The sequence below is a fragment of the Amphiura filiformis genome, chromosome 17 (assembly GCF_039555335.1).
Source record: "Amphiura filiformis chromosome 17, Afil_fr2py, whole genome shotgun sequence".
Taxonomy (NCBI): domain Eukaryota; kingdom Metazoa; phylum Echinodermata; class Ophiuroidea; order Amphilepidida; family Amphiuridae; genus Amphiura; species Amphiura filiformis.
In genome coordinates, this window is record NC_092644.1 from 4870421 (window position 1) to 4882423 (window position 12003).

General features: G+C 36.4%; 1 protein-coding gene across 1 annotated transcript in view; it reads left to right on the plus strand.

Annotated features, from left to right (window-relative positions):
• LOC140136831 (tubby-related protein 3-like) overlaps positions 1 to 12003 on the plus strand; it is a 159223-nt gene that overhangs the window by 16118 nt on the left and 131102 nt on the right. Inside the window, exon 2 of the mRNA XM_072158429.1 lies at positions 6798 to 6930. Coding sequence (XP_072014530.1) covers positions 6798 to 6930 — 133 coding nt within the window. The remainder of the gene's footprint in view (positions 1 to 6797; positions 6931 to 12003) is intronic.

Genomic DNA, 12003 nt, shown 5'->3' on the forward strand with positions numbered 1-12003 from the left:
CTAAAAATGCAATAACAGTGCCTCAGCAAAGTCAGAATGCTGATTTTTGCCCATGAAATCAAATCTCTAGCTTCCAGGGTGCGAGACCATTTTTGAGGAGCTTGATTGCACCAGAGCTCCTACAGCTCTCCTTAAGGGCTGGGGTATGAATGTTTGGACAGTATTTATTGTGGGACATTAGAGCACATCAGACATATCGAATTGCATTCTGAATACGAAGAATGTCCTTCTGATATCAAATAATTCTGATTTTTTGAAATTCGCAATGTAATACACATTTTATGGCAAATGATTAAAAATTGATATTTTTGATATTTAACCGTACTCGAAGTAAACGTTACAAATCTGACGATTTATACTTAAAGTGTATGTAGGTGGGATGAAAAGCCGACTATCAATTGAAAATTTTGACCTTTCGTATTGAAGATGTGATTTTTTTCCCCAAACACACACACACAAAAAAAGGTCTTTTTCGGAAAAAAAATCCATATCTTCAATATGAAAGGTCAAATTTTTAATTGATCGTCGGCTTTTCCTCCCAGCTACATACACTTTAAGAATATATCATTAGATTTATAAAATTTACTTCAAGGACTGTTATATCTCAAAAATGTGAAAAATATTAAATTTTAATAATTTGGCATAATTTTTGTATTATATTGTGAATTTCAAACAATGAAAATTATTTGATATCAGAAAGACATTCTTCGTATTCAGAATGCAATTCGATATGTCTGATGTGCTCTCATGTCCCTTAAAAAATACTGGCAAAACGCTCAAAACGCTCTTTCCAGATCCCTTAACAACATTCCAGGAGTATGATTTACTGAGCTCCTCGTCACTACTTGAATCCCTATGTTAATGCTGATATTATAAGATTGAGCTCCTTGTTGAACACCCTTAGTAAACTCAGGAGAGTGATTAACAGAGCTCCTGCAATTGGCAAAAATGGAGGCCTGGGGTGCATGCCACTGGACCCCACTGTGGTTTTGGCCATCAATTTTGCTCTTGTTTTGGGTATAGAACTTTGATGAACTATGTGTAAATTACCTTGCAAAAAAGTATGGCCCAATTACTGTAATCTGCAATATTTGATCAATCCCAGAAAAACATGTTATTTATACCGGAAACTCAAGTTTTAAAAACATACAATAGATGATAAGATCTTTCTTCAAATAAAGTGCAAGTTGTGTTTTGTGTGTTCAAAAAACATTGTAAATAAGTCCAATGTGCATTCAAAATTGTCAACAAAAGTAAAAGAATTATTTTTGGGACCTGAGTAAATTACTGAAGATTTGGAACATGGTATGTTACGGCAAGGCTAAAGTGAATGCGATAAAACGTGAATGTTTATGTACCAATACCATGTAGAAAATGCATAGAATGGTATTAAAATTAAATGCTTGTTGATGTATACATGTAGGTGTAGTATTTTTAAGGCTTTTTAATTTTTATACTGATTTCATTATATCTCGATGTATTATTATTTTGTGATTAATTTGTTTTTACTGTAAAGCGCATTGAGGAATCTGCGATTCACAATGCGCTATATAAATGCTGTTTTATTATTATTATTATTAATCATGCGTTTATAGAAGCACTTCTGTATCAAGTCTATTTTTATAGTTACTGAAATCACAATTCAAGCGTTACCCCCAAATTTTCTGTAGTCTTGTTTACTATATGGTCTGTGTTCTGGAGTGTAAGATATTGTTTTTTATTGTATCTCTAAATGAAATGATGAGAAGTATATAAAAGTATACATTTTCAGAATGGAAATGATGCAAGGAATCCAACTAGCATATAACAGATTTGTGCAAAAATAAACATTTTTGAGAAAATCTCAAAATTTGATTTTACTTTACTGACTCATCAAGGAAGGTAAACGGCCTATGCAGGTTTATTGGGGGACAATTGCTCACACGAAGTTGTAAATTTATACCTTTGGACCCGTAGCCTTTATTCAACGTATGTGTGTGCCTGGTTGAGCAAATTAAAATACCAATTGAAGATCTTGACAAAAGTCTAGGAGTGGGAGTGCTGCAGAATTTTATTAAGATTGATTTTTCTATCATTTCCCCTGAAAGTACATTTGAGAGTCAAACCATGCTCTTTTTTTTCCAAGAATTGCTTTGTTTTTATTCAAATTATCTCTTAGGTTGAAAAAAATGCACTATTTTGCTCTTGTGTACATCTTTTTTAAAATCCTCTTTGGGCATTCCAAAGAGATTTAAAAAAATCTTAATTGCAATTGATGCGATTTAAAAATTAATCACTATTTATGCTGTTGTGTAGTGAATTGTAAAATTTTAGACAAGCAGATTTATACTGCCTTTTAAACACTGCGCAATAGTAGTTGTGTTTTGATGTCTGAGGATTTGTGTAATGGATGCAATGGGGTGTAACATCCCAAGGTCAATTAATGATATAAATAAATGATGACTTAGGCCTTAAAAAAAGAAAAGAAATAATATTGTTTGATTGGCGTAACATAAAAAAATATGAAGGTCGGTATTTTTTTTTAAAACTCTTAAATCGGTAAATTGCATTTGATAATGGTCTTGGAAATTGTTTTCTTCTTTTTTTTAAATTAAATTTTTTAAAGTCAGGGTCGGGCCTACTTTTAGGGTTACGCCAATCAAACAATTTTTTTAAGGCCTTATTGAAATTCAAATGAAGATGGCAGAAATTGCAACATTTTTGTGAAAATTGCTTTAGTGAAATTGATTACGATCCAAATGGGGTACCATCGATTACGACTTCATGCAGTGTAAAGGGGGAATTATATTGCAGCCCAGACATACCGTGTTGAATCAAATGGCAAAAAATGGGAATAACAAGCTATACTTACCCACATACCAAACCGGCTTTGTATGGATTTTGGTGTTACCTCAAAAGCAGGAGTAAACAACCACTGTTTTCTGGAATTTCTTCCAGTTTTGTACTAAATTTAATAGTGTACTGTGAAAAAAATCCTCTTCAAATAGCTAATGGCATTCGTAAAAGCCTCATTAATTAACTCATTAGGAAAAGGGCAATGCAGGTTCTTGTGTTTTTGATGTTTAAAATGTTTTGTGTGATGAAGCTAATGATTGGTGGGTATTGGTAAAAAAATACCCTTTTTTTCATCTTGGGTATTAACATGCTTTTCAGTTTCTTAAAAATCCCTACCCTGTGGGCAACCAAATCAAAATAGAACATAGGCTAAGACAAATATGATGTGTTCAGAAAGAAATAGCAAATGTAGAACAGATATGATACACGAATCAGACTTGACACATTCCTACACCTCACTGGCGGCCATAGCTGGGGGCCTTCCATCCATTTTACGCGATGCCAGTATCACAAGCGTGCAGCGTTTACCGCTCCCGTGATGCGACAATGCGCTCGCGATGGTGGCGTCTTGGATCGCAATCCAAACGAACTAAGCTAGTTTGGCGCGGATGACCCCCAGCTATGGCCGACTTAAACCTGACCATCACTTGACTTGTCGGATTCGTCTATAGGCCTAGTAGACAGGATTGTGCCAAACAATTTGTAAGTTCTGATGATTTTCTTGCAATGTAGCCTATACCTTGTTTTCCCTTGTCTTTGGTAATGATGTAAGCAAGAAGTGTAGTTCATGAGATTGTGCAGAAATTGTGCAGAGCCTAGCGAATATATATCAAAGGTTTCAAAACGAACATTTTCATGATATAACAATGATTATGTATATGTATGCAAGGGTTGATGCACTTGAGTGACAGTGACATTAATGCCTTATCAACCTTGGCTGAATTTCAATTTTGTGAGCAAAATGGTATGAAACAAGTAGTATTTTAATTGTTGGAATGAAATAATATGAATAGCCCAGAAAACAGAATAGCATACACTATTTATAACAGGCTACAGAGAAAATCACATTAGGTAAAGGAAAAATTTCAAGCAATGAAAAATAACTCATATACAGGGTGTCCCTGAAAGAACCTTATCATCAGAAATTTTAATTGGTTGTGTATTTTAAGTTACACCACAACGAAATGTAACTAAGTAACTGGTGTGGTTGTCACATACTTTTTGGATTTTGACAATTGACTGTGCAGTTTTTGAAATAAAAGAATTCTTATGAAAATCCATTGTTTTCAAACCTTTCCATGGATTCAAATATCAATCGATGATCTGTATTCGGAGTGCTAATTACTGAGCACCATAAATGCATGAGGCGCCAAGTCAGTGATAGATATTTGAAAATGAGGTCGTTTCGTAAAATTCTTGTAGTTCAAAAACGGAGTGATCAATTGTCAAAATTCAAAAAAGTATGTGATAGCTGATATTCCTCAACCACTTCAGTTATTTAGTTATATTTGGTTTATGCGTTAAAGTACCCACAAAATTCAGTTTCCGACGATACAGTTCTTTCAGGGACACCCTGTACTTGAAACAGTCCATCAATGTTTGAAAATATGCTTAACACGTGTCAGGCTGGCATTACTTGCCATTATATAACAAGGAAACTCTTTTACGCATTTTATTGCATATGAACTGAGGCTAAACTGTCCCCATCTCCTTAATTTGTGCAATAGCATACAGGACACACAGTGTCTGTAAGGTTCAATCAATGTCACAGTTTCACTGCTCTATAATTGCCATGTTCAGGCACCACCCAATCACTCTTGTTTCCATTGGATTCAATGAATGGATGATTAGTACTCGGCAGTTGAATGACTGTTTAACCATTCCGGGGAGGATTTCACTTGATGCATCTTTCGTTGTGATGAGATTATTCAACATTTAAAACTGGAATCCAAATGTTGTACAGATATCTACTATTCATACATTGTGTAACTTAATATCTGATGACAAAATGAAATTATAGTAAAATTGGTTCAACATGTATTATTTGTCATTGTCACTGCATTGTAAGTGCTTAGAAAAGCTTAAGAAATCTTTGTTTTGTTTACACTAGAATAGGCCAGTAATTGCATTATTGCATTAGAATTTTTGAGATGCACCCCTTGAAATGCCTTGTAATTAATACAACACTAATTTGTTGAAATACATTTGTCGAGATTGTAAAATAAAGTTGTGTGTTAAAATGTTTCCATTACAAACAAATTGGTTTGTGATTTTAGTAGAAGGAATCAATACGAGCTAATTTCATTTTAACGCCAATGCTTGCAACCAGTGGCGCCGCCAGGGGAAGGGGGCGGAAACTCCCCCAGTCAGAACTCTTGCCGCCCTGTTGCCCTCAACCAAAATAACGGAAATTTCCACTTTTTACACATTTTTAGCAAAAATTAGTTGATTTTGCCCCCTGAAATTCACTTTGCACCCCCAATGCCCCCCGAAAAAATTCCTGGCGCTGCCACCGCTTGCAACATGCTGCGAGGAGCATGAAAATGAAAAGATCCTGCGATTATTTTAATATGTGCAAAAACCATTAAAATACAATGTCACTTGATTTGGTTGTACCATTGTATCAATCAGTCTACTCATTCTCCTTTTCCTTTTTCTTTGCTTCCCCGATTTTCACTTTCAAATTTTCTGTCGGGGGAGAGGGGCACTCTTGCCCCCTCCACCGCTGGCTATGCCACTGGAAACAAGATAGGAACAAACAACCCCCCTCCCAGTCCTAAGTTCCAGGATCATGCATAGTTCACGAATATAGGCCCAAGTTCTCTGCAGGTAAAGACAGTTGGACAATACTGAACAGGTTTGAGGCATTGCACATGTAGGAAGAAGAACTTTGTTGCGAGTGGCATATCAAGAAAGCATGTAATAGGTTATCTCCTTGTTTGTTGGTAAATGTAAATTTCTATGCCTTAAAGAGCAAGTTTGTGACTGTCCATGTTTATCAATGTTTCTGTGTCAAACATGTAATTCAAGTGAGTGCACCAGGAGGTTTATTATTGTTGATGTAACAGTTACATTCTAAGAAGCTACAAGCAACAAGTTAACCCCATGAGAACTACCTGTCGATTGGTCAAAAAGAAGTTTTCATTATCAAATGGACCAATCAGCAACATTGTTAGAATAATTTCACCACACGAAAAAAGTGGGGTGAATTATTTGCAAAGCTCCATTCTGATTGGTGATTAAAGTAAAGATATCATGTAATTGACCAATCTAAGGCAATGTTAGATCGGCAGGTAGTGCTCAGGGGGTTAAGTTGATTTGTCCGGTATTATTATTGACCAACTTTTCACTTGAAGCAAATTTTAAATTGTAGCTCAAGTTAAACCTGTTGCTTATTCTTATGGTCAGACAATGAACAAGTCAATCACAATTTCCCCCGAGGTAGATTGTAAGCTTAGCTCAAAGTCATGTTTATGTATACCTAGGTTTCGTATGTATTATACTGCAAGCACTGCCTTCATGATATGGCTATTGCAAGAAACCATTAGTACTCAGACTTGAGCCCTGTTTATCAGGGACAGTCTATGTAGCTCATTGGATAGAGCATTAGCAGAGCAAGCGAAAGGTCTGGGGTTCTAGCCCCCGCACAGGCAGGTATGTCCGGAGTTTTGATCCATTACATAGGGTACTCGGGCACACAGTCACCTGTGAAGTCACACCCCTAATACCACAAGTTGTAGTTTTCAGCACTACCCATTTCAGTGACCTATGGTTGCAGCAATGTGGCCAAGCTCATTGTAGATTCCTTCTGCCCACACATGTAACTTTGAAACCTTGCTGCATGGTTTGATAAATTGAGAAGAAATATGTTTCCTCCCTGCTTGAACACCCTCAGTGTTGCACTCTTATAACATGGACTTTGTTCTTTATTTTTATTTTATTTTTATTTTTATCACGTACAGGCCTCAGTACAACCAAGGGGGTGGTGGTGGTGGTGGTTGGTCACATGGCTCGGCACCCCCTGGCAGCATCATGGATGCAGACGAATCGGGCACATCACCGAGCAGCCTACGACAACAGAAATTAGAAAAACAGGTAAGGCACTAGGATCATGCTCATCTATCAGAGGCACAGTTCTTTAACCCCAATACATTTGTACATTCATTGAATGACCTTTGAAAATTTGGGTATAAAAACTCATCTCTGCAACTTGAGGTCAAATTTTGTACTATGATTGTTTGATTGAGGTGTTTGAACAATGCCATTGGGATGAGGCCATTGTGGTCCATAGTGAGGCATCATGGGACATGATAACTGACAGCTGCTGATTAGCGTTGAAAGCTTGCCGTGTCCTCACATTGTCATTTATTCACCCCGAAACACCCAGGCTTGGTCATCTTATTTAGGCCATTCCATTTGAAATCCATACACCCCCTATGGAAGACATGACCTTAATCTTCCACAGAGGGAGTGAGAATTTCAAATGGGGTTACCTGAATGGGTAAGGAAAAACAGGGCCTCAAGGAAGAGCAGATGATTAACCTTGTTTTCAACTGATTGAGTGTCCCAGGTAAAAAAAAGAAATAAAACAAAATGGGGTGACTCCATTTGAAATCTACACCCCTGTGAAGGAGATTGTCTTCCATAGGGGGTGTATGGATTTCAACTGGAATAGCCCTGACAGATGAGAATGACAAGATAAGCAGATGAGAGAATCAGTCAGCGATTCCCTCATGGTTTTACAGAGGTACTATATAGGAGAGGTTGCGCAGCATTAATATAGACCGACTAATTCTCTAGTTCTCTACATTGGACATGGCCTATAGTCTATATCTACCTCGAGTCACCGGCACTAGCTTTGAAGTTAAGCATGTTCTGCGTTAGCTCAGCGTTACTTGGTGCGTGTACATATTTTTACGCGCGCAATCAAGGTGCCACATATGTACACGCAAGAAACCACGCTAAGTACACGCTGAACTTCAAAGCTAGTGCCAGTGACTTGAGGTAGATATACAGACTATAGCTAGCTGGCGAGAGGTTCTCTGCACATCATAGAACTTTCATGCTTCTGGAGACATGCAGAGATTATTTTGCTACTACAATTTCTGTTCCATTGATGTAATTAACAACTGAAAACATCGCATCTGTACACTATATTCACCTCATAACTAAACCTTGCTAGTAAGTCACACAGGTTATCGTTGATAGAGGGATCAATGCATGTCATTGTCAGCCATAGATTTTGACGGGTAAGCTTGCATTCTGCCATACTGCTCATGGAAAGGAAAAGTGTAACAAACTTTAATAATTTGTGCATACTTGTGTCATATTTAGTGCCAATAATGCACACTACATGTATGTGCAATCCTTTACATTAATAGACACCAATCATCATCGTGTTCAAATTATGCCTTTGCTGAAAATGTCAGTAATATTGTTAATAATCCTATGAGGGATTTCCCTATAATAGTACAATACACTTGTAAACATGCAACTTCACTGTCGTAAATTGATGCTGAGATTGAGCATTAGCATTTAATGAGCTGCTTGTTTTAGAGAAAAAGGTTAAGTGACCAAATTGACCTATTCAAGCCAAATTGGTGAAACGTTACACAAAAAATAGGACGCTGCATTTTTAAAAGTCCTACTTATTTTGCATTTTTTTTGCATTTTGTGAAGAAATGGGAAAAAAAATTGGACAAAGTGGTATGCAAAATGAAGGGGCAAATCATCTTGTTCTATTGGTGGCATCTGTATCAATGTAGCTTACTTGCTTTTAAAGGTAGAAGCCAAAAAGTGGTACATCAGTAATAAGTCTTCCATGACGTCAACCATGGTGCTTTAATCATGGAATGCAATTTCTTGATTATTTTCTTTATTCCTGTTGAAACTACCTGTAGTTGAAGAATCCTTACAAGTGTTCATTTATCACTAAAAATAAAACACAGCATTCTAGGCGAAATCAGTATGACGCACACGGAACACATGGAGCATGCTAAAGCTACAGCGTCTTCAACCTTGGAATGGAATACAATTGTCAAGTAGTTTAGTTTCTAACAAGGCATGCTCATTCCTAAGGCAGCATAATACATCATTCATGTCATTGTAAACACACATGGACATGAATTCACTTACCAAGGAATCAAGCGTATAACAGTAGACTTGAAAAAATCATTGTCTTCAACAGATATTGACAAACCACGCTGTAGAATGCTGACATTTGGCACAGGCATTGATTTTCACACTGAATGCTCTAAATAAAAAAGGAAAAAAATGTTTGAAGAATACCTGTGTGTATGCCACCACTGTGTACATGTCTATGTCTAGAGATGACAGTTCCGGTATCAAATGATGGACAAACAGGGTGAAAGACGACAAGTTTCAATATTTTTTTTTAAATTCAAAACTTTCAGAATTGTAAATTTTCATGACCATATTTGGAATCAGCATGAAAAATACATTAAAATGAGTACAAACAAGCATAGTATTGGTTCAGTGGTTCTTAAGATAGCTCTTGATATTTTGAGAAAATATCTCAAAACTTCACTTCAAATCTCGCACAGAACAAAGTACCTTTGTCAATTTGTTGTTTAGATAATTTTAATGAAATCAGGCTGGCACCTTTTCTTAACCTGCCTAGAATAGAAAAGACCACATCAGTGGGCCAAGAGCCTGGAGACAGCTCTGTCCCAATTCGGCATGAATAAAGTATAGGTAGGCCTCCTGGCAAGACGTTCAATGTACGAATTGATTTCAATTCATGTTTGTTTGTGCTGCGCAAATCCAGATCGATTTCAAGGCTTCAGCTTGCTCGCTACATATCAGACAACATAGTCTTCAACCATGTTCGGCTGTCAACATTTATGAATATTTGATCGGGAGATGTCAAGATATTTTGAAATAGGAGAAGTTTTTCCTCCAACAAGCATTTTGAAGCTTTTTATAATGCATTATGGTTTACAATGATGGTGTCAGTTAGTAGCATCTAGAATTCTTCCCATGGCGTGTGTTGATTCAGTTTCATCGAGCAATCGGGAACGTCTCTAATTTCGCTACCTTTGTGCTGGAAGATTGCATGGTTTTGGGGTCCTTGAAACATTCCCTATGTACTTGTGCTACTTAGTTAAATTGCTCCAAGTTACACACTAGGATCCACAGCATGTTCATCTATCAGGGCACAGTTCTTTAACCCCAATACATTTGTACAATTCATTGAATGACCTCTGAAAATTTGGGTACAAAAACTCATACCCTGCAACTTGAGATCAAATTTTGTATTATGATTGTTTAATTGAGGTTATTGAACTATGCAATTGGGATGAGGCCATTGTGGTCCATAGTTACATTGGTTGTGAAATCTTCCTCATAATCAGGATAGAAATATGGCTGTTTTCTTCCCTTATACTAGTAGTAAGCTTACCCCCAAAGGTATCTGTGCAATCTGAATCTTGGTACATGTGTGCACAGCTCAAGGATGTGTGTGATGTGTGTGAGTGCGATACTTGCTTCAATGGGGTTATATTAGACTGTATATAGCAAAGCAAGAATAGTGAGGACTACCCCGTGATTTGAGAATGACATACTGTGCTCTTTTGTAGCAATAACATTGGGCTATTCCATTTAAAATCCACACTACCCTCTGTGGAAGATTAAGTTAAAGTCTTCTACAGAGGGAGTATGAATTTTGAATAGAATAGACAATTGGGTAACTTCCATTTGAAATACTCACTCCAGTTGTGGAAGATACAGGTAAAGGCATGATACAGGGGGAGTATAGGTTTCAAAATGATTAACCCTGACTAATTACATTTGAAAAACATACTCTCCCTGTGGAAGATCTTCCACAGGGGTAGTGTGGATTTCAACTAGAATAGCCCATTCAGTATTTTTGTTGTTATACATTCACCAACAAGATATTTGCATAAACGTAATACTGAATGGAGTCATGAGTCTGATGCTATAGATAGTTAGCTAAATTTTATGTAAGTTCCAGTAATTTGGAATAATGATGGCCATTGTTTGTAATTGAGAGAGTTAAGCGCTCCACAGACTCCGAGTATTGTATGTACAATATTGTATGCAACATATCTAGGTTATTTTATCTATTGCCATTCTCTTTCCAGTAAATTTTAATTTCTCACGAATGTTTGATGACGAAAAATCGATAATATGTTACATGTAATATCTAGTAGAAATATATTATCGATTTTACGTCATCAAACATTCGTTAGAACTTAAACATTACTGGAAATAGAATGGCAATAGATTAAACAATGTAGATATGTTGCATACAATATTGTACGTACAATAAAAAGTCTGAATACTGCTTTAGAGTTTGCATTGGTATTATGGTTCCCATCCCCTATACTGTGTGAGTGCACGTGCATGTACACTGTTCTATCCAGGGTTTGATTTAACTTGTGTCGTGGAGCAAAATACTCCCCATTTTGGACAACCTGCTACACAAATTTCAGCTTGTATAGCAATGTTTTGAGTCTTGCCCCTGGGGTCTTGCCTATCATGACCTGAACAAAGGAAAGTATACCCGGCAAACACAAAACGTTTTACAGAAAAGGTTTAAATGTTGGGTTCTAAAAAGAGTATAAAAAGTTTTAATAACATTCAGAAAACATTTTTGAAAACTTGATGCAAAATATTCTAACATAATGATATTTTGTGTTGTCAAATTTTTGGAAAAAACGTTTGCCAAAAATTTGCCAACAAATATTTTGCAATAACATTTTAGTGTAGTAAGAGGTTGTTTTTTCATATATAAGACATTTAAAAAAATGTTTTCATGACCTTTATATAACCCAACATTTAATTTAAATGTTTTGATGAAAACCAAAATGTGTTTATAACATGTTTATATCGTTTTATAAACACATTTGTGTTTGATACCAGTACGGTACTGACCCTAACCAATTTTGAGCCAATCACATAGCTCTTGCAATTTGACTGTAAACCATAATTGGAGGAATGGAATTGTGTTAGTTTTATGAAGTAATCTTATCATATAAAGTGGATTTGTTTTTGATTATTTTTTTTCTGGGGGTGTTGGCAAATTGGTCCACTATATGGTGACACTATTAAAAAAGAAGCGTAGTGATTTATAGTGCTCTACGCACAGGCACAAGGCCTAGACGTTGATCCACAAGCCTCAGCACA